Below are 26,349 nucleotides of genomic sequence, written 5' to 3' on the forward strand. Positions count from 1 at the left end.
GCATTAGGTTGGAGCCTGACGAGATGGATTTTCGTGATATGTGACCCCGCGATTCTCGCATGATCTCGTTGCGAGAATTCAGCTGCCGTGCAAGGCAATATAATTTAATCAGTCAATCTCTCTCTCTCTCTCTCTCTCTCTCTCTCTCTCTCTCTCTCTCTCTCTCTCTCTCTCCCTCCCTCTCCATCAGTATCCAGAGTCGAATGGAGATGAAGAAGAGATTAGGTTGCAAGCCATTCAAATGGTACCTGGAGAATGTCTACCCTGAACTGCGGTAAGAATATTTGAGCAATATGATACGGTACATCGTATGACGCTATGTACAGTGGGGGAAATAAGTATTTGACCCCTTGCTGATTTTGCAGGTTTGCCCACTTACAAAGAATGCAAAAATCTACAATTTTAATCATATGTACATTCTAACAGTGAAAGACAGAATCCCAAAGAAAATTCCAGAAAATCACATCATATGAATTTATTAAAATTGATAACCATCTGATGAGGAAAAACAAGTATTTGACCCCCTGGACAAACAGCAAGTATTCTGGCTCCTACACGCCAGTTAGTCTTTCTTTAAGACACATCCCCAATCCGAACCAATTATCTACATCAAATACACCTGCCTCACCTCGTTACCTGTATAAAAGACACCTGTCAACACCCAAACAACCAGCATCCAACATCATCACCATGGGCAAGACCAAAGAGCTTTCTACGGACATCAGGGACAAGATTGTTGATCTGCACAAGGCTGGGATGGGCTACAAGAGAATCGGAAAGCAACTTGGAGAGAAAAGATCAACTGTCGGTGCAGTTATCAGGAAATGGAAGAAGCACCACACCACCGCCAACCTCCCGGGTCTGGGCCTCCACACAAGATCTTGCCTCGTGGGGTGTCCCTGATCATGCGAACGGTGAGGAATCATCCCAAAACCACAAGGGGGGAACTGATGAATCAACTGAAGGCAGCTGGGACCACAGTTACAAAAGAAACGGTTGGTAACACACTACGCCGTCATGGATTGAAATCCTGCAGCGCACGCAAGGTCCCCCTGCTCAAGAAGAAACATGTACAGGCCCGCATGAAGTTCGCCATTCACCACCTGGACGACTCAGAAGAGGCCTGGAAGAAGGTGATGTGGTCAGATGAGACCAAAATAGAACTTTTGGCCTCAACTCAACTCGTCGTGTTTGGAGGGCAAAGAACACCGAGTACAACCCAAAGACCACCATCCCCACCGTCAAGCATGGTGGTGGCAACATCATGCTTTGGGGGTGCTTTTCAGCCAAGGGGACGGGACAACTCCATCGTATTGAGGGGAGGATGGACGGGGCCATGTATCGTGGAATTCTGGACCGACATCTCCTTCCCTCAGTGAGAGAGCTGAAGATGGGTCGAGGATGGGTGTTTCAGCACGACAACGACCCTAAGCACACCGCCAAAGCAACAAAAGAGTGGCTGAAGAAGAAGCACATCAAGGTTCTGGAGTGGCCTAGCCAGTCTCCAGACCTGAATCCGATTGAAAATCTTTGGAGGGAGCTTAAAATTGAGTTGCCAGGCGACAACCTCGGAACCTGAATGATTTGGAGGCTGTCTGCAGGAGGAGTGGGCCAACATCCCTGCCGAAATGTGCACAAACCTTGTCACCAACTATAAAAACCGTTTGACATCTGTGCTGGCCAATAATGGCTTTTCTACAAAATATTAACATGCTGTTTGTCCAGGGGGTCAAATACTTGTTTTTCCTCATCAGATGGTTATCAATTTTAATAAATTCATATGATGTGATTTTCTGGAATTTTCTTTGGGATTCTGTCTTTCACTGTTAGAATGTACATATGATTAAAATTGTAGATTTTTGCATTCTTTGTAAGTGGGCAAACCTGCAAAATCAGCAAGGGGTCAAATACTTATTTCCCCCACTGTATAGTATTGTGTAATTAGACTAAATGACAGTATTATGAGGACTTGGTTTGTAAGAGACCACAGTATCAGTATGACTGTGATCTCCTGTGTGCTGGGATCTAATGTTTCATCCTAAGACTGTGGTGACACTAATGACTAACCCGTACTAGCAATCTCAGGCAAATTATTACATTTTGGCAGCTTTACAATTTGTCACTCACATGAATGAGATTAATAATGTATGAATGTAACATATTTCAATAATTTCAGATGTAATAAGGTTATATTGCCCTATTTGTCAGAAGAAAAATGGTACAAAACCCATTGTTCTCCCTATTGAGCTCACATTACTTCTGTCCTCTTAAGTGTTACTTTCAATTTTTTACTATTAAATAATAAAGCCTTGATATCTTTATACATATGGTATAAACACAGTTTATTTGTGTGTGTTCAGAGTCCCAGACCACCAGGACATAGCGTTTGGAGCCTTGCAGCAGGGAGGAAACTGTCTGGACACCCTGGGTCATTTTGCTGACGGGGTGGTGGGGGTCTATGAATGCCACAACGCTGGGGGAAACCAGGTAGCGTTATTATGAGGACACACGCAGGTCAGCTTGTAAAATCCTTTACTCTAAAGACACCTTGGTGGCACGTAGTGGCACTAGTGGTGGTGAGAACGCCGTGGATGTACTACAGGATTCAACAAATGTTGCATACAATATGTTATTTTTTACTAAAAAGAGAAAAGCATGTTTTTAAACAAAGGTCAGGTGAGACCATAGAATGAGAGTAGAACGGACATTCCCATTCAAATCAACATAGCAGGATGTACTGTTGCCTTGCTGCTAGAGAGGAATTGAGAATTGCTGGATTTAATTGCTTTATATTTGTATTGGTAAATCATCAAATTCTAGTCATTAAATGATAAAACTAGTGGGTGCAATGCACACTACGGCCCCACTGACGTGTGTTGTCACCCTATCAATTAACCACAATCCCTATTTTCTCATGAACTAGTTACATGACCGGGACGAACAGTTCAATGTCTGTTCTACTCTAATAATTATTCCTATGTGTGAGACTTAAAGCCAAGTGTCATCCCTAACCTGCAGTAAGTAAAAAGTGAATATTTACATGAATACTTTTTACATATGTTTTTACAATGCATGTAGTCTGTATGTCAGTCCAGCTGCAAACCATGTACAGAATATCTGTACATGGAAGTATTTTAACATTGTTCTTGGAGGACGTGCAAGTATCTTGGATCACTTTAAATGTGAAAGGTGTGTGTGTGTGTGTGTGTGTGTGTGTGTGTGTGTGTGTGTGTGTGTGTGTGTGTGTGTGTGTGTGTGTGTGTGTGTGTGTGTGTGTGTGTGTGTGTGTGTGTGTGTGTGTGTGTGTGTGTGTGTGTGTGTGTGTGTGTCTCAAATAGTTCCTTCCTAAAATAGAATGGCAGGTGTAGTGGTCTTACTGGGAAAACTGGTGTCACATAGCTTTAACAACCATTGACTTCACATATCTGGTTTACCTTCCACCATTTTGCAATATTGACAAACTATCCGTATGAGTAGTTGTTCATTTTTACAACCACATTTTATGGTCTCATATCTATCTTGAAATGAACTGACGCTCTATTTTAAATACAGTTCCTTAGGCAACGTGCTTTAATGTCTTGATGCATACTCATAATTCTTTTTGTGAGACACTTGAAATTAAGTCACTGAACCCCACCACTATTACCTGTTGCAGTTTGTTCAATAAGTGCAGTCAAAACCATAATAGAGCAAGAGTTCTTTTTATGTGTTGATCTAAAGAGCTGGTCTTACAATTCATCTAAGACATACTGGATCAAACAGTGTGATCTGTGTAAGACATCCTTTGTTCGACTAGTATTTTATATTTTAAGGACTATCTTCTATTTCCACCTGTTTTTGCTAATTGTCATAAGTAAGAAAGTGGACTTTAGAACTTTGTTAAAAAAACGGTTTGCATACTTTGTTCTTTAAAAAATAGAAGTGTGTTTATACTAATGTTTTTATATATATATATATATATCCATTTTTGTAAAGGAGTGGGCCCTGACTAAGGATAAGTCAGTCAAACACATGGACTTGTGTCTGACTGTGGTGGACAGAACGGCCGCCTCCCTCATCAAACTACAAGGGTGTCGAGAGAACGACAGCAGACAGGTAAAAACACCCACTTTGATTGGGCTGTTTATCAGAGCTGTACTCTCGCTTGTAAATTAGTACAAATAGTACCAATGCACATTTGTAACATTTCTATACTTTAACATTAGGTCTATGTCATGATATGTTTGTGTCTCACCAGAAATGGGAGCAGATTGAGTCCAACTCCAAGCTTCGTCACGTGGGCAGTAACCTCTGTCTGGACAGCCACAGTGCCAGGATGGGCGGACTCACTGTGGAGGTCTGCAGCATGACCCTCAGCCAACAGTGGAAGTTCACCCTCAATTTACAATCATAGGGGGCGCTACAGGCCCTGGAAAGAGCTGGATATAAGATAGGGACACCAACATAGACTCTGAGACACAGACAAAGAGATGGAAATAGACTCAAGGAGAAAGACAAACTTGATGGATAAATGGATCCCTCTTGCTCCTCCACCTCAGCGGTGTAGCCAGTCACATCTATACACCTCTCCCCCACACTTACCCCTCCCAAAATAACAAAGAGCCACACCCACTGGGGGAGGGGCTTTCAGACCATAATGGATTAAACCCGTAAACTGACTGTATCTGGTGGATGGATGGTGACAGTGATGATCATGAGGCTAAAAGCTTTCCATCCAAACTACATACCTCAGTGTTTTTTCATTGATGGTTCCAGAGGCAAATAGTGTTCTTTTACTTTCTTTAATGCTGGTGAGGTAGAACTCGTTTTACTTTGTAATTATTTTATTTACTTATTAATATTTTTTATTTCTTGCTGTCAACGCTCCACGGAGGTTTGGCAGGATCTTTTTTTCGCTCTTGAAAGAATGGGACTCTGGTGTTGTTGCTCCTCTACGGTGCTCTCTCTCTCTTTGTTTCACCACACTGAGCTAGAGCCTGTCCCGGCAGACGGAGGCTTTAGGTTGTGGTTTCGGTGAGGTTTGGGTGCAGAGGTGATGTGAAGGGAGGAAATGAACTCGATTCCTTGAGCTTTTCCTCTCGCTTCGTCTCATTTGTTCACAGGATCAATGGAGAAAAGAGAGGCAAAGTGGACAGAAGAATGCGGTCTGTTCTGCTTTGATTTCTACACAGTTTTCCCTTCAGATTGTGTTTTGGGGAGGGCGAGGGTGTTCAGGGAAGACTTTCTCTGTTTTGGATGGGGCTTGACACCGGTTTGGTTTGGCCGGAGGTGCAGTTCCTGAAACCAGGAAGTGTCTTGAAGCCACCCCTCAGGATTTACTGTTTGTCGTCAGGCTGTAGCACTGGCTGCCACAGCATCTTCACTTCTACACCATTATGTCTCTAAAGAAATCTCTTAACAGTCTTTTTTTTGTTTACTTTTGTCAAAAAAAATGGAACCAAATTTCGAATGGATGTTTTTGTGTTTTTGAGCGATTGAAAAAGGTTTTCTTTACATACTCTCGCTGCTCTCTAACTGCTCCCTGTGGAGCGGCTCAGTTTATACATCTTCTTTTCCTGCACAGATCATTTTCTTTGCCGATATCTAATATTGCCATTGTAGGAAGGTTACTGTCTAATAATCGCATCCAAACTGGATTTAATATTGCAGCTTTTTCTCTAGAGATAACAGGTGTTGGCTGCAAAAGCATACCGGTGACATTTATATTACCACCACCCCGAGATACCCACACATGACATGACTGAGATGTTTGTTTCTGTACTTTCACACACACACACACACACACACACACACACACCTGCCTGCTCTTGCACAGCAATAGAAGGAAACGGCAGCGCTCATACGTGGCTAACATTCCAGACCTGACATCAGAGGTAAAAGTAAAACCTTGCTTATTCCAGTCTGGGAACAGATGTCATGCAAAAGAAAATAGTTTTAAACTGTATGAAATGTGCATGTGCACATGTGTTTTGAAAAGCTCCTTCTAGCTGCATGTATCACCAACCAGCTCCCACAGGGTTGCCCAGCTTTTTTCTTCATTGTGCCTGTTAGATCAGCCATCTGTTCAGTAAGTTGAAACTGCAATAAACAAGGTTTTACTGTTTGTCCTCACTTGGTTTCTGCAAGACGTGCGCATATTTTACTGATTGCACAAGTTTTTGATGATAAAAATTACTGATGAGAACACTTCTTGTTTATTTTGGCGAGCTACTTTATTCTGTGGAACAAGGTGTTGGTGTCACCAAAACAGTATCACTGATACTATTTACAGTACATGTATCTGTTTGCTACTTCATTACCTGATGCCTGTTGTGCATCTTTGCAACATTATTCGCTCCTGGGCTTCAACATGGGTTCATCTTAACTGCTATGATCCTCTGTACAGTCACTGATGAGTAATGATGGTACAGTTTGGGGAAATTGAATTTGGAGTGACTCATTACTTGGCAGCTTCAAGGCAACTACATTAACACAAAACATCTTTGAACAGATGAAGAACAGAAATGGCCTTTAGAAATCACATATTTCCTAATTTATTCTAGAAAGAAGTTTCAGCCTCAAGTGTTCTTTAATGTTAAATCTTCTCTCGGTGTCTCAATATGTCTCTTCCTCTCTTACTTTCACATCTTTACTTTCAAATGTTGATTTCTTTGTTTTACTGTGTTAGCGAAGTGGACAAAGACAGCTGGTCATGTGTGCTGCGTTGTCTGATACTTTACCATCCTTTGTTTCATGTCTTTGTTTTATGCCATTTTTCCTTGTACCTGATTGTTTGTCTTGTCTTATACACTCACACGATTGTAAGGCGAGTGAGTGGAGTTGAAAAGGTCAGCTGACACTGCAGGTGGTTGGAAAGCTTATCCTGTGACTTGATAGGTCGCTGCATTGTTCTGTGAGGCTCGGCAGACCCGAGGGTGAGTCTAGTTCTCATGGTCACCAGACTCGAAAGGCCCAATTCTAATTTTAATGTTTTAGGTAGACTAATTAAACAGTTGTTTTTTTGCCATTCTGTTTGAAAACTTGCACAAAATATGTAACATTTTCAGTTTTGACTTAATTTCTTAAGAATGTTGCAAATCCATAATTGGAATACTGAAGAGCTGATTGGAATTTAAGTTGTACAAACCATAGACTGTAAACAGTATCTGCAGTCACACACGTGGTGTTGTAGATCAAACAGCCTAAACTTCATAATTCGTAGGGCAGGTCTGAGATAAGTTGGGTGCAGGTTCGGTCATTGTTAATTAATTATTCCTTTACATCTCCTTCATATCAAACATCCTTAAGAAGATAATTTGTCATCAAATTTAGATGCTTATATGTTGCTTACCGTTTAGTTAGATGAAAACCTAAAAACCTGGTGGTCTTCATTTTCAAAGTATCTGGCCCTTGACTTTGTCAGTGAGGACAACGTGATGTTTTTAGTGGTGTATAGTGCCCTCTATTGTCACACTTCTTGTGGGTAACAAGTACAGAAACCAGAAAGAAAAAGGGACTCAAGATAGTAAACTTCTGATGCACCAGTGGAGAGTTTTGGACATTTTTCTTAATCACATTTTCTTTGTCGTTGTCTCTTATTATTAAACTGTTGATTAAGCCCTACTTAAATGGCCAGGCAGTACAGACTAAATGGGCATGAGAACCAAACGGCACACACCTGAGTGACCATGGCAATACTGTCTGGGACAACGGCTCAGATATGTTGTTTAAAGCCTTTTCTTTTTAAACCAGTCTTATTCTTGTGAAGATGAAAAGCTTGCTATTTAATTTTTTTATTATTTTTATGTTTTACACAGAGGAAATGACTGTAATAATTAAGTAGTCCAGCACCTCATTTTGATTGGATGATTAAATGTTTACATCTTTAGCACAATGTGCCAACGTTTTCCTTCCCGTTTTCTCTGTATGAAGAAGAATGAGAAGGGGGAAAAAAGTCTTTGGAAATGCAGACTGAGTCGCAGATAACTCGTTACACATTTGCTGATAGTATATGTTGAGTGGCTCATTTTTCTTCCCAGTCTTTGTTAGACCTGCAGGACATGCCGGGGCTAGGACGTCTCTTAGCTGCTGATCTGGTGTCAGTCTATAATAGATACAGGGAACAAAATTGGCACTTTTCTTATGTGATGTCTTTAACCAACTGTGTGTCTGTATGTGTTAGCTTAAAGCACCAATCAAAGAGAGGGAGAATATTGTCAATCTTGCAGACAGGCATCTTTATTAGCATTAAAAGGGGGGCATATAACTGAACACCAGTCAGTGAACAAGAGCGTCTACCCCACTGAGCCGGTAGGACTTTATTCATACTCACCATGTTTTGAAGGGAAACAATCAACAGCTTTATTTGATGGAGTTTAACATGAGGAGTAAAGGTCAAGCTTTGTGTTCTCTCAGCTCTCCCCCTAAACGGAGCAGAGTTATGTCATGATTTGTCCAAACAGGAGGGATGCCTTCCACCTTCAGCCCACCTCAAATCCCTTGCCTCAAATACCCATTTAGGATTAACAGAAGAAGAGCCTCCTCTGATATGTGAAAATCCCTGCTGAGACATGCAGCTCAGGACTACTTAAGTTCCTGACTGACAGTAACAGCGAGTGTGAACATGCACATAAGACAAAATACTGTAAAAGTCAACCAGTAATGACGGATAAAAGGTGAAACTAATCAATGAAGTGATGGGGTGATAATGTGTTTTCTAAAAGGATTGGAGCTTCATTGAACGTCTGTGGTAGCTGATATGGCACGAGGGGTCACACATGTAAAAGTGTATATTTTTGTATATACCGACATCAGTGTGTGTACAGTATGTACATATATACACAGTGTACTCAGCTGCGGTTCCTAGGTTTGTTGTCAGACTGTACAGCGCTTCTAACTGTCCCCTGTTTTCTAGATACTGCAGAAATTCAACTTTGAATGAATGAGGAGAAATGATTAACTTAAATAAATGCATTTATATCTATAAACTAAACGGTGTCGAGTATTTTGGTCCGCTTCAGTGGTCGGTGGTGCGAGCTCACAATAGATACTTAAGCACCAACACAAACATACTCCGAGTATATTGATGTTTCTGTTGGTCTATTTTAGTTTTTACTGTCATACTGTGGAACTGGACCACTATTTGCAAAACCTTCCATTGTTCAAGGATGGACAATGGACTTCCAACCAACCATATGCTGTGCAATGAGGCAGCAATTTGGGCAACATTATAAAAATACTGGTAGACTTTTTAATTCATTAGCAACATGTTTTAGTCCTAATAACCACACAATACGCACATACAAATGTCCTGTTAATTTCAGCTAAATCCCAAATTTCAGAACCATGCAGATGTGTAATATTTCACCTGGCAGAGATACTGTAGATTACTGGGGCAAAGGCAATATGGTTTATTTAGTGACACATTTAAAATGCAATGTGTATTATATGAACAAATACTTGTATAATTGTATTTTGTACCAACTAAAGAGGCAGCCGTGGTTCTGTACTGAATCATTTTGTTCTCTTGAGATTCCTCAAGGAAAGTATGTAGACATCACTATATGTCATTGTTGAACATCTCATTGCAAAACTTTGGGTATTCATATGCTGCAATTTCCACTCTTCTGGGAAGGTTTTCCAAAAGACTTGAACCTGATTGCAGAAATTTGCTCCCAGTCAGCCATAAGTGCATTTAGGTTGGACAGGGACAGTAAGGCTGGCCTCACAGTCATTGTTCCAGTTCATCCCAAAGGGTTTCATCGTATGTGTAAATGTATTAGGCAAATAAAGGAAATAGTAAATTAATATTATAAGAATACCTTCTGAACTATCTTATAAACTGTTCTTAATTAAAACCGTCTGTCTGACGGCCAATAATTCTGATTGGTACTTTAAAATTCAATATGTACCCAGTAAATTATCTGGTTAGATGGACATTTGCATAATAATGAAGATAATTTATTTTCTTAAAGCTATATTAATATTTAATGCCCAGAGCTTTTAATCTTAATCAACTTTATTGTTCAAGTATGTTTAGGATTTTGACTCCAATTTCCAGCAGCTCTCAATGTGAACTATTTGCACACAACAATGTTATAGAAAGATACTCCTAAAATAAGTACAACAAGTCTAAACAAAAATGAGCAAAGATAAGATATATATATATATATATATATATATATATATATATATATATATATATATATATATATATACACATATATATATATATATATATATATATATATATATATATATATATATATATATATATATATATATATATATATATATATATATATATATATATATATATATATATATATATATATATATATATATATATATATACATATATATATATATATACATATATATATATATATACATATATATATATATATATATATATATATATATATATATATATATATATATACACATATATATATATATACATATACAAATGATATACAAGCAAATGGATGTGAAAAATATAGAAATGTAGTCTATATAAAACAACAAACTGTATGTACAGGTCAATTTTTATCTACAGGGTTACAAATAGTGCAAGAGGCATTGTTGAAATAATTATGTAAGTCATACATCAGATAGATATTATGTTTATATGTGTATTTATTAATTGTATGCACATGCAATGCACATTGATAAACCTCACTGTTAATGTGCCAGTGTTTGCCAAAAGGCTAATTTTCAACTGTTGGCCAGATGGTAAATTAAACATTAAAACAACAATAAAACACATCCAATTAGAACAGAAGAAAGCAGGCGAAAACATGAAGCAGCTTAACCGATACAAAAAAAAAGCTTAGGAGGAGTAAGGCAAGCATCATGCAAAGTAGGACATGTAGGCCTACAATGCAGGCAATTCGTACAAGACAATGTTAAGTAGACAATTAGTGCAGTTAAACATATAACTATACTGTTACTCAACAGTAGTTACCCGTCTGTGTTTTCGCCTCTCCAGCAGGGGGCGATGAGAGCCACACCAGACACAGAGGACCGGAGAAGAAGACGAGGCTCACTCAGGTGCGCGGTCTCCTTGTGACAGCCTAGCTACCACGTAGCAACATTCACTTCTCTAACATTTAACTTAACATAACTACCAAAATAGCATTCGTGTATTTGTATGTGATGTAGGCCTACTGTACTTCCCCATCGATAATGTGTGAATTGCCGTGAACACAATCCTCTAAGATGCACCAGAAACAAGGCTCGGTTAATAACTCAAACTTGCCGAGAACCAAGACACCGTTTGATTACATTAGAGTCGAGCGGGCCGGCCGGTTGCACGGTTACATTCGGTCTCGTTCGGGTCTAGGCATTAGTAGCTCATTTCCTGATTGATTCTAGCACCACCACTCCAGTCCAGCGGAGGCGCTAATGAGCTAGATTACAACACACACAGTAGCAGAAGAATACCAGCTACACAACGGCCAACCATTGACATATATATATAATGCCAACGAATGGAGTAAAAGAAAAAAACAGGAGTGAGTCGGTTCATTGACGTATAGCACTCGATTCTCCCGGCTCAGTGACACGAGTCGGGTTAATTAACCGGCTCTTCGGTCAGTTCGTCAACACTACTCAGGGCAGAAGCTGATTAAGCACCCAGCAGACACCGGTGGTGGTCGGTGGTATCTTACCGAAGAACCGTAAACAAACTACAAACCATGAAGAACGAAGGTATAGAGGGCATGGAGAGGTTCCTGAGCCCGGGTAGTGGCAGAGGCCTGCGGGCGTTGAGGCACTTCACGGAGGGGGAGCTGGTGTTCGCCTGCCCTGCCTACTCATACGTGCTGACAGTGAATGAGAGGGGAGCGCATTGCGAGCACTGCTTCTCCAGGTAACGTCTTGCTTCTCTGAAACAGCTGGGAAAACACCTCTGTGACAGTGAGCTCCAGGCTGGTGTTTTTTATATTTATTTGTTTAGCTTAACTTAAAACTGAACAAAGCGAGTGATGTGTCCAGTTGAACGATGGCTAACCTCCTTCCCGAGCTAGGTTAGCTTGTGAACCTCTGGACACCTACCTAGCTGGTGCAGACTGAAATGGGTCAGTGCGGTAAGGCAGCTCACCTGACTGACACTGCAGCATTTGTTTGGAGCACTGCAGAGTCAGGAGAGTCTAAAATATATGCCAACATTCACGTAACAGCCTTACTGGTGGTTTTAAAGCCAACATGTAAAAATAAAATAAAAAAGCCCGCTTTAATGAGTCTATTAATATGCTAGCACAGTCTTGAATATGCTACTTACAGTATAATCAAAGGTAAAATGCTCCCCTTAAGGAGCGCTTCACTGCTTTTCAACCTTTTCTCTAATATGAGATACTTCACCTGCAGTCTTCATGATATTAGTCTGTCAGTGTCATTGTTATTTTTATTTTTTGTTAGTTTAAAGTTTACTCCTTTATCAGTTGCACATGTATTTGAGCCATTTGTTGGTAGTTTCCTGCTCCAGTGGCGTGTAAGATGTGGAGTGGTTAGAAAGGGCGGCCTATAACATGCATAGATTATTGACATGTGTAGGTGTGTGTGTGTAGGCATTGCACTGCACCTTCATCAGTCCTCTAGCTTGCCTACTTGTCCTGTTGAGATCTGATGCACTTTGACTCTCTCTATGAGACTTTTTAGCGTGGAATTAAGTCTCCCTCTCACACTTTCATACACTCATGCGTCCTACCCCAGCTGCCATTATGGTTTATAGAGCAGTAAAAGGTTAGGGTGCTAAATATAGTTGTCCATGTGTCCCAAGAGAGGAGGAGCCAAGAGATGAGAAGGCCAGGGGTGCATGTGTGCATGGTGGGGGAGGGGGGGCTGGGAAGTCATATTCTAGTGCATACGGTATGGAGCAGTTATGAATTAAAACTTTTTTGTTTTTTGTGTGAGCTTATGTGTTGTGATCTGTGCGTCTCACCTTTTGTCACAGCAGCAAACCTGCAAGACTGCCTCATTCACCATCTGTTTAACAATGAATATAGCTAGTACAAGTATCTAAATTGCATTTCATTTTACACTACTTGCACTATGTCCACCTCACACGTATATATGTACAGTATACAATTCTCCCTCTTATATTGAAGTTATTGTTTGTTAGCATTGTATACCTTTGTATATTGTTGATAAGATTTCATACATATGTCAGTAAAACTTTAATCCCACATCAGCCAGCTGAAAAGCATCATGTAAAGATGTTTCCCCAGATGAAGGTGCACAGTATGTTATTTCAGGAATCCTGCTGCTGACAAAATTGATCCACTTACCACAGCTGCTGTAGTGGAGTAATGTGTTTATATCTTCATGTCTCTACAGGAGAGAAGACCTTTTTAAGTGTGGCAAGTGTAAGCAGGCTTACTACTGCAATGTTGACTGTCAGGTAAGAGAGCTTCCTGCTTCCTTTTTCACAGAGGGCTTGTAGTTTCTGTCTGCGAGTATGTGTGCCAGTTTCCACAGTAAAGGAACTGATCATGAAAACAAGTTTGAGTCCTTTGTGTGCATCGATACATGTGGTGCCAAAAGTTGAGCATTTTGCTTCACAGTTATTGTTCTTGGACCACACATTGAAAACTGCTCTAGCTGAGCTCCATGCAGGCAGCACACAGCAATAGACAGGGAGAGCACACGGTCACTCTGCTGTTGCTATGACAATTCGACCTGTCCTCCCTCTGCCTTTGTTTAGTTTTAGTTTCATGGCACAAAACACACTCTGTGCACTGCAGTTAAACTGAGGAGTTTTCTTTTGTGTGAGAGAACAAGCGATAGACTGAGGTACAAGTACCTCGACCAATCATTTATGGATGATTTGCTTTGTAATAATAAAATCATTTATCATCCATTGTGGGTATATAGTTCTAGCTCTTTCTTTTTCTCTCACATTCTTGCTTGTTGTCTCTCTATCATCGATTGCACTGTTGAATGTGATTGCTTGCTTTAATAATTTGTGTGTGTGTGTGTGTGTGTGTGTGTGTGTGTGTGTGTGTGTGTGTGTGTGTGTGTGTGTGTGTGTGTGTGTGTGTGTGTGTGTGTGTGTGTGTGTGTGTGTGTGTGTGTGTGTGTGTGTGTGTGTGTGTGTGTGTGTGTGTTCAGAGAGGTGATTGGCCCATGCATAAGCTGGAGTGTGTAGCTATGAATGCCTATGGGGAAAACTGGTGTCCATCAGAGACTGTCAGACTGGTGGCTCGAATCATCGTGAAACAGGTACAGTAATAAGAAGTAGGAGTAGAAATGCTTCAACATTCAGATTTGTCTTTTTTTATTCAGAGCAACATTGATATTAATGCAGGAACTGTTTTACATAAAACACCAGTGAAAAGCAAGCAAAGAGCAAGAAGATAGATGTGAAATGAGACATTTCAATTTATAATCAAACATTTTTAACCTTTAATCTGTCGGGTACTGGTTAATAATGCTTAGGACGCTGAAAATAAGAGTAGACCCAAGACTAAAGCAAGAACTAAACAGGAACTGAAGCACTGTATGTGCATTTAAAATTGTGTTAAACTAACTAGAATGGAAATCTAAGACTAAATAAAAAACGGAACTATATAGTTTTAAATTATCCAGTGTGGACTGCATAATATATCTTTTTTTTTTTTTTTTTTTTTTCTTCTTCTTCTTAAGGGAACACGCCAACTTATTGGGACTTTAGCTTATTCACCGTATCCCCCAGAGTTAGATAAGTCCATAGCTGGCCTAGCTTAGCACAGATCCTGGAGGTAACTGGCTCCATCTAGCCTACTGCTCCCAATAAGTGACAAGATAACGCCAACATTTTGCTATTTACATGTTGTAATTTGTATAATCACAGCGTGTACAAATAACAAGGTCACATGAGATACAGCCATCTTCTTTTTTTTTGTGTGTATTTATTTTTATTGTTTTCGTAACAAAGAAGTAGAAACATAATAACAATAGATGGTGGTGTTACACAAAACAGAACAGGTTACTTGACAGGAGCTGTCGACATGCGACAAGCAGGACATAAGACAAAGGGAATGGCACAGCGACAGGGTAGCACGAGTTTAGTTTTTAGACATTAAATCGAGGAAAGGTTGCCAGATTTCAAAAAATAATTCCTCTTTAGCAGACATGATGTACCTGATTTTCTCCAAATGTAGGACATTACCCAGCTGCCTCAACCACATTACAAGTGTAGGAGACCTTTCAGATTTCCAAGATTGTAAAATCAGCTTTCTAGCTAACAATGTTGAGAGCGAAATAGCCTTGGCTTCACAACTACTCCTCACACTATCTGGATTGGCCGCACCGAACAATACGGTGAGTGCGTCTGGGTTACATGGATGATTAAAAGCCTTAGAGAAAAACTCAAACAAGGAGCCCCAGAATGATTGTAACTTGTGACACGACCAGAATAAGCGGGTTAGTGTTGACACAGCCATCTTCTAACCGTATAAAAACTGGGAACTATATTCTCAGAAGGCAAAGCACTGCTACTTGGGCGGAGTGATTAGCGCAACAGCTGAAAAGCTGCTCCACACCATGGGGCTTCTCAGGTGCTACGAGCAAATCACTCCGCCCAAGTAGCAGAAGTTGCAGTGCTTTGCCTTCAGAGAATATAGTTCCCAGTTTGTATACGGTTAGAAGATGGCTGTGTCTCATGTGACCTTGTTATTTGTAGGAAATGTTGGCGTTATTTTGTCACTTATTGGGAGCAGTAGGCTAGATGGAGCCGGTTACCTCCAGGATCTGTGCTAAGCTAGGCTAGCACTGGGTGCGTCAGAGTTACGACACGCACGGAGATGAGAAGGGTATGTATGGACTTATCTAACTCTGGGGGATACGGTGAATAAGCTCAAGTTCCAATAAGTCAGTGTGTTACTTTTTAATATTTTATTTAACCGTCAACTTACAATCCAAACGCAGTAACACAGTGACTATCTCCTATTACTGTCACATTCCCTGTACCTCCATCCAACCCCTCACACCCCCCATAAACCTAGTAGCCAGATATACAATAGATGGACTATAAGTAAATAAAAGGATAATAATAATAACAATAATAGGAGAAATTAGAAAAAGTGCAAAATATATCTTTCTTACGGTGGACATACTTACTGGTCAAACACAGGTGTAACTAATAACATGAATAATTGCTGCAGTTTATACAGTTACTGTGCATGCTTTGTGCTGCTGTTGCTGTCTCACTCTGGCACTGCTAAAGGGAATGGAGCAGGCAGTAATAGGTTATTAGTAACACGTGATGCTCATCACAAGTGCTAGGCAAACTTAAAATGACCAGCCTGTATTTGAAAGCTGATGGCTAAAAGGAACCGTGTGACAATGTGACTGAAAAATCAACACCAATTTTAAAACTTTTAAACAACCTATAAAGAAGATAAAGAGTCAAATAACATAGGTGGCTGGCCTGATAATAAGCAGACTAATCTCATTTTCATTTGTATACTTTTGCATGAGTAGTATCAGAGGAGTGCCATGGGTGTCATGCCTTTGCTATTCACGTATTGCAGTTCAGAAAGGTGACTTGTTCAAAGTGACATCAGCTTTGGTCACATTGTGCGTCGACAAAAGCAATTACCTAACAGCAGACTATACTCTTGCAATGTGAACTTCTTGTGTTGTAATTTTACCTCTGTGTTTAAATTCATGTGTTGGTGCCTTGGAAACCCAAGTTCCTGAGTGACTGCTCAGCATTTGTGCTCAGCAGCTGCTGTACTGTTAAAGTGTTTTTATGACTTCTTAATTGGCTGGAAAGTCTTTAACAAAACCATTTGCTATAGTATGAACAAACTTTGAGAAAGTAGAATTTGTTTATTTTGTATTTCATATATTTTTTCATGATTTTGTTTTTTTTACTAAAATGACTCTCATGTTACAGAGAGTCACAACAGAGCGCACCCCTTCAGAAAGGCTGCTACTGCTCAGAGAGTTTGAATCCCGTAAGTAGGTGTGCGTGCGTGCGTGTGCGCATGCATACATCAGCGTGTGTGTTTAGTTACATTTGTGCGCAGTTTTAGTTATATGGTGTGTGTGTGTGTGATTTTTCTGTGTCTCTGCAGTTGTATCAGTGTGTCTATTAATATGCTCTTTTGTAGCCTCCAGTCTTGGTTCTCTCTTTTTATTCACTCAAAGTCTGCAGAGCTCTGGGATTTAAATCCCAAGATTCTGGGTGCTGTAATTTCATGTTCTCTACCCTTCTTTAAAATGTACTGCCACTGTGCCCTTGGGCAAAGTACTCAACCCTCTTCTCTGGGAGACACTGATTGTACTGAGAAGCTCTTACGTGTTAACTCCAAACACTGTTGCAAGGAGAAAAAAAACTGTCTAATTTAAGATTTATAGCATTAGCGTACACTGTAAATTGATTAAGAGTGTATTCATTGGAACACACAAAAACAAGAGTTTGTTCTATAAAAGTGCCCACAAACTGTTTTTCTGCTCCTTTAGTAATATAATTCAGTCTGAGCTGTTGTTGGGGGCTGAGATGTGTCATCAGAGGATTCTCACAGTATTAACCTTCACACCTGTCTTCTCATGCACACAAAGTAAATCGTGTGTGTGTGTGTGTGTGTGTGTGTGTGTGTGTGTGTGTGTGTGTGTGTGTGTGTGTGTGTGTGTGTGTGTGTGTGTGTGTGTGTGTGTGTGTGTGTGTGTGTGTGTGTGTGTGTGTGTGTGTGTGTGTGTGTGTGTGTGTGTGTGTGTGTGTGTGACATGGCAGTGAGTGGTTCTCCTATGGAACAACAAAAAACATACTGATATAATTCTGGATGAATAATCAACTTTATGTTTTGTCCCTTTTGTCTTTATCAGATACTCATGTGCCATTTTTTTTACATTGCTGAAAGCACTGCCTCACTTAAGAACCCTAAATGTCTTAAGTTCAGCTAGTGGCCCAATAAGGCTCCAGTGTTTATCACAACCAGCTAAACCCTTTCTTTCTCTCATTGTCTGTCCCGTTTTGTCTTTGTTCTTTCCATCCTGTCTCTTTATTGTCTCTCTTATTCTTTTTTTTTTTTTTTTTTTTTTTTTTTTAGATTTAGATAAGATGGACAGTGAGAAGGACGAGATGAACCAGACAGACATAGCAGCGCTGCACCACTTCTACTCCAGACACATCAGTGACCTTCCTGACAAACAGGCTCTCACTGAGCTATTTGCACAGGTAACATTTAATTCAATTAATTAATTCAATTAGTTCAATGAAGGATCCAGGATCTTGGGTTGGGTTTGTTTTCTGTCACTGTCGTATGGTTGGTTAGGAGAAGTTTGTGGAATGACATGCTGGGTTATACACACAAAAGATTTAGACACGCAGTGTGCAAATATGGTGTGCACCCTACTCATACATGCTTAATGCTTGTGTTCACACATCTTTTTTTATTCTCATCCACTCGCATCATCCCCAGTTGTCCTTCACTTCTTAGCAGATACACACTGAAGCACATGTTGAGGTGAAACCAGGATCTGTATCACACACACACACACACACACACTGCTCCTGTCTGTTTAACTCTACAGCGGTTAGCTCTTTAATTTTATCCATCTGTCTGCTGTCCTCTTGTCTCCAAGCTACACCAACAGCCTCTTTGGCTTCTTATCTCACAGCTACATTTAATCTCCACTACCGGATTTCCTTCCCCTCCTCCGTGGAGGGGGTATTACAGAACATCTGAGTAGAGGGTGATGCAAGTTTTATTACGATATCGCTCACCCTGCTGTCTCCACCTGTTTGTTTGTGTCTTCCCTTCTTTCTTTCTTACTCTGGCTCTCCTTCTGTTTTTGTGTGCCTCCAGGTTAACTGTAATGGTTTCACTATAGAGGATGAGGAACTCTCACATCTGGGATCAGCTGTTTTTCCCGAGTAAGTAGTCTAATGCCGACCAGAGATTCCCTTTTACACATGTACCACACGACAGGAGATTCTGTGTCAGACACGTTCTCACTTACTATGAATACTCTGTTTGGTTTAGGCGAGAGCTGGGCCTGGGTAGAGCGTGCAGGAGGCAGGACATATATATTGTAATTTGGTCATAAACAACCAAGACTCTTGCTGTTCCTTGAATCTGTCTGATCATTTCAGTGTCGGCCCTTACCGACAGTAAATTGTCTAAATCCCCCTTCTTCTTCATCCTCTGTTTGTCATCAACACAACCACTTGCTTGCTGTAAATACTCTCACACAGTGAGCTGCTCTATTCACCCATGGGCTCAAATGGTAAAGTCCATTTGAGTCCAATCTAACTGATTCAGACATTGCCGTTCTCAAATACAATATGTTTGAAGTGCATGGGTAAAAGGGGCTCATGTCAACACATCATCATCGTCCACCAGTCCATCCATTTTTTGGTTTTTTTGTTTTTAAATCCAGAAACGCTTAACAAAAGAAACAGATTTCCCTAACATTAGTTATGAGTCCTCACTAAAATAATATGATAATGCAGTTTAAAAATAAACTTTTGTTTTATTGTTACAACAGAACAGAGGAACATCAATATATTAAAGTTCTGATAAATAAAATGTATAAAAATACAAACTTAAGATATGAAACTTAAAGGGTTAAACACGAGTGTTGCCAACAGGGACGTTGTAGAATGCCCTCTGGTGGACAAACTACACTCATAACATGGTTGAAGGGTGTTTTGTCCGTTTTTGTTTTATTTTTTTAAATATTCATTTATCGGCCATTATAAATGCCGATACCGATTAGTTTGGAAAATGCCTAATATCGGCCAATAATATCGGCCCGCCGATACATCAGTCAGTCTCTAATTTGTCAACATGTTACAAATGAAATCAAATGATCATTTGTAGTTGTTCCTCCTTTTCTCTGTCTGTCTCCTTCTATTCATACTCAGTCTCCACTTGAGTGCCCTTCTTCTACCGCGCTCTCATTGTTTGCGATTTTAATCTTTGTATATCTCATCTGCTTCTGACTCGCTTAATTACTTTAGTTTTTCTCTTTTTGTTTTAATCATTGTAGCATATACATAAATGATCATGTAATCCCAATCATAAATCAGCTAAATGTAACGCTTTTATCACAATTCTTTGTTTTCACAATTATATTTTTCAACTTTTGTGCTTTTAATCCTTCCTTTTCTTCTTTTTAGTGTAGCACTGATGAATCACAGCTGTAGTCCTAATGTCATAGTGACCTATAAAGGCACATTGGCTGAGGTCAGAGCTGTCCAAGAGATAAACCCTGGCGATGAGGTAAGTAAACACTGGACTCATCTAGTAACATAGATGCTTCTCGGGGACAGCAATTTTGATTTTCTTTTCATCTCCCCCTCTCTCTCGCCATAGATCTTTAACAGCTACATAGACCTACTCTATCCAACAGAAGACAGGAAAGAGAGATTGTTAGATTCCTACTTCTTCACATGCCAGTGTACTGAGTGCACCACCAGGTCTAAGGTACCGTTGACTTGTCTCACTAAAGCTCAAACGCATTTAAGTTTTTCCAAATCACTTCTTTAATATATATGTAGGTAACCTTTTTGCATTGTGGATTTGAGGAATATACTAGAAAGCTTCTCATCTGCATCAGTCTCAGCTGTCTGTTGGAGAAATACTGCAGATTCAGGCCTTGTTAGTGTCGTCACTTAGCCAGCAACAGAAGCCATGTTTCTGTTGTGTTACTGCGTTTGAAAATGTGTCTTACACACTGGCAAGCAAACTGGGTAGCTGTGTCCCAATTCCATTTTATATATATATATATATATATATATATATAAATAAATAAATAAATAAATAAATAAATAAATAAATAAATAAATAAATAAATAAATAAATAAATAAATAAATAAATAATGGATAGATAGATATGCAGATCATATATGCTATATAATATAGACCAGAGGCATGTGACATATGTCTGGTATCATTTTGACTTTTAAAACTACTGCCAGTTTTTTGGAATGACAATGTCTCGGCAAGTAGTTTCTAATGATTTCCAGCTGTGAGTTGCTCCCGTTGTGCATTGCATTGTGGGACAATAAATGGATCATGCTGCAGATAAGCAGATTCAATCAGTGTGCTGTGTAAACTGACTAGTTTAAGTACTTTTAATTGTGTCACTTATCCAATGTGAACATACTACATACTGCTCAGGATTAGTGTGTACAGTAGTATGAAACTGGGACGCGGCTAGTGTTGCAAGTGTTGTTATAGTTAAAAGACTCTCATCGTTGTTCTTTTCACATAATTTCCTTTCGAGTGTCTTGTGTAGGATATGTTACCGTACAACTGTTCCTTATGTCATTCATGTCCATCTCTATTTAGGACAAAGCAAAAATGGAGATCAGGAAGCTAAGTTCTCCACCAGAGCCAGAGGAAATCCGATCCATGGTCCGTTACGCCAAGAATGTCATCGAGGAGTTCAGGAGAGCCAAACACTACAAGAATATCCTCTTCCTCTGTTTAAACCTGTATTTTTCTTCTTACGCCCCCCCTCTCCCCTCACACACACACTTTTTTCACTCTCTTGTTTCCATTTTCTCTGACCTTAAGTCTTTTCCCTCTCAGTCTGTCAGTTTGTCTTCTTTCGTGATCAAGGACAACCTTTCACTTCCCGGTCTCCTTATATTTCTCTACATTGTTTGTGTCATTATTCCTTGACTCTCTGGCACCCCCCAGTGAGCTGCTGGAGATATGTGAGCTTAGCCAGGAGAAGATGGGAGCTATATTTGCAGACACCAATGTCTACATGCTGCACATGATGTATCAGGCCATGGGTGTCTGTCTCTACATGCAGGACTGGGACGGAGCTATGAGCTACGGAGAGAAGATCATACAGCCATACAGGTAGATTGATCTGTGAGGGATCTGCAGGGGGGGCAGTAATGCAGTTACAGTACATGGTAATCCAAAGTAATTGTACCAGGAGCGCTATTGTCAGACAATCCCAGTGCAGAGGCAGATTATAAATAACTGTAGAAGAAATCCCCCCCAGTTTTGTAATGAGATTTTTTCCAGACGTTTGTCAAGACAAAGTTCTTGTAAGAATGGGGATTTTAATTACTATTTGAGTCTTTAATCATCTGTTTTAACTTTACTTTGCAGCTCTGAATAATTGTATTAATGTTTTTATTTACTTTATTGAAGTGTCCAACCTACAATATTAACACTACAACACATGTTATATTGTGTTCCGTTAAATATTTTCCCACGTTGTACACACCACTCAACCACATCTACTATATATTTTATTGTTGTTCTCTCCCAGCTCGATATGATAACAAAACCCATTGTACCATTAATTATAGATGATATCTTGTTTCCTCTCGCATTCACTGCTTAGCTTGATGTATAAATGATATTCTCTCTACAGTGTTCACTACCCAGCTTACTCTCTGAATGTGGCGTCTATGTATCTGAAACTGGGACGTCTGTATTTGGGGCTTGAGAAGAAGACACAGGGAGTCAAAGCGCTGAAGAAGGTAAGTTTACAGACATTTGGCCAGTTGGTATATTAAAGCTTTAGTACGTAACTTTTTTTATATTATTGAACGTCCGTTACATTCAAGCCATTGATGAGTTGCTACAAAGCTAATTAAGACTATCCGCTCCACACAACTCTCTGTATTTCTCAGTATGGCTATGTTCAGAAGATTGTGTCATCCGGTGACTTTCCCGCACAGAAGCTCGAGTGAAGATAATTACCTCTTCTGAAGAGTCCATGTTTTTTTTAATCCTCCGTGTCCTTCTTGGCTATTTGCAACTTGCAATTTGGAGTATAGCTTTAAATAGGTGGCAAAGTATAGGTAGAAAATAATGTGGGCTCCAAAGAAAATGTAGCACAGGATAAGTGAGCTGTAAAAGCCAACTGCAGTCAGAAATTTGAGATATGAGGTGAGTCAGTTGCTTGTGTGGTTCAAACCACAAAACAACGTGACTGCCATTAATTGCCATCTCCTACGTTGTACAAATGTGTTGCTAACCACATCATACATTTGCAATTTGGTCATTCCACGGAATGTGGTGTCTTTAAATCATAATTAAAAGTTTACTTTTTTTTTCTTTCTTCAGGCAGTTGCCATCATGGAGGTGGCTCATGGGAAGGATCACAATTATGTAGCAGAAGTCAAACGAGAAATCGAGGAGCAGAAGTAAATGAGGTGCAGCAGGAGGAGCAAAAAGATTAAAGAAAGAGGCACTGGATTGAGGAACCTCTTTTAAAGCAACAACATAAATACACATCACAACTGCATGCCATGCATCTTATACCTCTCCGTTTTTCACACCTCTTTGTGGGCAGGGTTTTTTTTCATGTCTAGAGTCGACATATGACTGTGAGCTGAGGATGACCACGTTTTGTACCTGCAGCTCCCTACTTACTTTCAGATCTGGAGATAAAAGCAGACGAATTAGGGTTTAAATGGTTGGAATGAAAAAAGTGACTGAAATATTTGTGTGATGAAGCTCATTAAACCCATTCAACACCAATACTGTAATTAAGAAATGACATCAGTGGGGGGAAAAAAATTACTTTAAGATTGGCTTTAAAGCTTTCTTTCAGAAGAAACAAAGCTTTCATGTGACCGCTACTAAAGCGCCATTTTCTGACATGAAATGCCTAGGTTTTCTTTCCTCGTGAGACAGAAATCATTCACTGTGTTCTGTAAATCCATCAACAGACTGGGTTTCACCAGCATTTAAGTCTTGGGCAACCGTTTTAGCTGCACAGTTGTGCTCCAGAGCAGTTGTTTAATGATTTGGACAACTGGTGAGTAGTTGTTAAGAGGGCATTGCAACTTATTCCCAGCCAATGCATTTTCATTCTATCAAACAAAGTTTCTGGCTTCACTGAGTCTTGTTTAAACTGTGAGGAAACAATGACTGACCATGCATTCAGGTACTCTGTAGCAATGGCGAAAAGAATGCAAAGAACAATTCCTGAATGAATAACCAGTGGTTTGATGGGCTTGTCTTACAGTATGTTTTATTGTTTATGTTGTGTGTTTTAATTTTTTTATATGAGGCTTTTTGACCAAAGGGGCCACAGGTTTAACTGACAAGGAACCAGCTATAATTATCTTTATCTATTCACAGTGTATCCTTAGACAGGGGTGCTGATCTGAGACCAGGTACTGCAGTGAAGACATTGGTACTATGACCAGACCAATGGTCCTGGATCAGACTCTTTGCTCTCAGGAAAAAGGTGCAACACTAGCTTTTGTTGCCTTTTGTCAAGAGATGCATTATTGTACCTTTTTTGTTGTTTTTAGTTTTTTTGGAACGATGGAGAGAAAAACCCTGTTTTCACAAATACCCGTGTAGGTGTGGACTAGGCCTAAGCATCAGGAATTACCCTGAGAATTATATCAATTTATCAGCAGTGGGCAAAATATTAACATGCAGTATAACTTGGTAGGATATACCTTTTACAAGCAGGTGATAACGAGGGGGGTGTCATCCTCACCATACACTTTTAATTTTATAATCAACAAGAATGAATGAAATATTTATTAAAAAGGGAAATTCATCTCCTTTTAATGTCTGATTTAGTGCAAAGTTCACGTTTGCACTCTTTTAAGCTAAAGAGACAAATTTGATTCATACCGTAAGGAAGTATTACCTTAAGCAGGAATGGGTACTCAAAACTCCTAAAATCTATGTTGTAAAATTGTGTTGACAAGGTTAGTCAGAAATGTGTTGCCTGTGTGGAATGGTTTTCCATGACCCTGACACCGAAATAATGACAAGTAGGAGCAGTTACAGGTCTTAAAACTGTAGTTTTCTCTCTGTTGTAGATTTGACTGAATCATTATATAGAAAAGCATGCAGTGTGTGAAGGAGGCTTTAAAAAGTTGAGGCAATGCCAAGATCATCACCTGGGCCTTAAGTTTTTTTTAGTTGTACTCACATTTTGTACAATTTCTGTGACAAAATTTCAAAACTGCAAATCGGTAAGCACATTTTGTTGAATATGTATCAGTTTCTGTCAGTGGACAGTAGGGGTGGGAGATATTGACAAAAATGAATATCTCAATTTTTTTTTTTCGATATTGAGACGATATTTTTGAAATCCTTCAAAGAAATGTGTGCAAACTGGCAAAGAAGGTCCAGTTGGTCTTTTGACTTGCTGCATTTGACCTATTATCGTATAGAATTACTAGTACAGTAAGCCTTCCTGCAGTCTTCACACTGCACTGCCCAAGGCAATAGAGATATAATTCCTTCATTATTTTAATGCCTGTAGCTTCTCCCTCTTGTTTACCATGGATGCAGTTTTATGAACAACATTGCTGTGGGTTACTGAGGGTTAGAAATAGTCAATTTTTATGAGTTGCCTGTGGTCATATTTGTAGCAACTCCTGCATAGGTGACTCTTTTTATCACCTGCAAAGATGCATCTGGAAGGTGTCTGCCTTACATTTTTGCATAGGTAATCCAAAAGCACCATTTCAGCAACTCCGTTATGTTTGTCTTTGTGTATGTTTTTATAAAGGAAAATAGGGTTTGTAGTCTGGTTTACACAAGCCACAAAACATCTAAACCCTCTGCTAGATTTGAGCACTTCATTTTATTTCTAGACTGTAAGAACATGTATATGATTTGATGTCATGAAAGAAAGGTTAAAACAGTAAAATCTGTACTCATACTGCACATTTACAACCAGATAAAGGCTACCCATATGATGTTTTCTACAATTTCTGTAATGAGCTGTTACTTAATGAGGCATGAATTTTATTCTACTGGAATGCATAATTAAAATCTGAGCCTCTCTTTCTGCACATGTCAGTGGAACTCAATAAATGACACTTGCTTTGATATACTTATTTCATTTTTTATTTATCATTTATTTATCCAGGAAGTCTCTTGAGATACATTCTTTCTTTTACAAAAGAGAATAGGACAAAATGGCTGTTTATGTCATTAAGGCTCCCTGTGCTAAAAATTGTCCTGAAACACCACTATTTCTGTTTTAGATCAGAGTTATCCGGTGGTTGTTGTTGTTTTTACCTTCCGGTAGCCTTTACTGAGAGTAAAACATGTCAAATGTGTGCTCTATTATAGGTCTAAACTATAGACTGAAAAAAGAGGTGTAACCCTTGAAACAGCAGTTGCAGAGGTGAGCATGAGGACTACAGTCAATATAGTCAATAGACATCATCACCTCCTACCCCTATACCAATTGATTCAATTATAAAACAGATTTACTCAAGTGAACTATTACAGTAGGCTACTTCTAGACTGTTAGTACTGTATCCTCATCATACCAGCCAGACCATCTTGTGAGGTAATTAAAAGAATAACCATTTCCAGTTAGCTGTGCAAATCTCAGCCAAAATATCTTCAAGGTGAGGATATTAAGTATTTTATTTTCAATGTGAAATGCAGTCTCACACATTGCACACGAGCT

The 26,349-nt window shown here is 39.5% G+C and overlaps 2 protein-coding genes across 3 annotated transcripts in view; both read left to right on the forward strand.

The window, feature by feature from the left end:
- galnt2 (UDP-N-acetyl-alpha-D-galactosamine:polypeptide N-acetylgalactosaminyltransferase 2) overlaps positions 1-8,966 on the forward strand; it is a 58,614-nt gene extending 49,648 nt beyond the window's left edge. Inside the window, exons 13-16 of the mRNA XM_028575093.1 lie at positions 191-274; positions 2,361-2,487; positions 3,976-4,095; positions 4,238-8,966. Of these exons, the coding sequence (XP_028430894.1) occupies positions 191-274; positions 2,361-2,487; positions 3,976-4,095; positions 4,238-4,393 (487 nt within the window). The 3' untranslated portion in view covers positions 4,394-8,966. The remainder of the gene's footprint in view (positions 1-190; positions 275-2,360; positions 2,488-3,975; positions 4,096-4,237) is intronic.
- A 1,915-nt stretch (positions 8,967-10,881) lies between these two features.
- Positions 10,882-25,757, forward strand: smyd2a (SET and MYND domain containing 2a). 2 transcript variants are annotated; one of them, XM_028584598.1, is made up of 12 exons: positions 10,882-11,031; positions 13,318-13,381; positions 14,092-14,202; positions 16,862-16,922; positions 18,018-18,145; positions 18,777-18,844; positions 20,093-20,195; positions 20,289-20,399; positions 21,267-21,387; positions 21,614-21,788; positions 22,315-22,423; positions 23,013-25,757. In XM_028584598.1, the coding sequence occupies exons 1-12, from the start codon at positions 10,979-10,981 to the stop codon at positions 23,094-23,096; spliced, it is 1,188 nt and encodes a 395-aa protein (XP_028440399.1). In that variant the 5' UTR covers positions 10,882-10,978; the 3' UTR covers positions 23,097-25,757. The 2 variants fall into 2 exon arrangements, with proteins under 2 accessions (XP_028440399.1, XP_028440389.1); XM_028584588.1 differs by lacking the exon at positions 10,882-11,031 and adding an exon at positions 11,521-11,851.
- Positions 25,758-26,349: the final 592 nt, after the last annotated feature.

This window comes from Perca flavescens, chromosome 1 (genome assembly GCF_004354835.1).
Source record: "Perca flavescens isolate YP-PL-M2 chromosome 1, PFLA_1.0, whole genome shotgun sequence".
NCBI classification, from domain to species: Eukaryota; Metazoa; Chordata; class Actinopteri; order Perciformes; family Percidae; genus Perca; species Perca flavescens.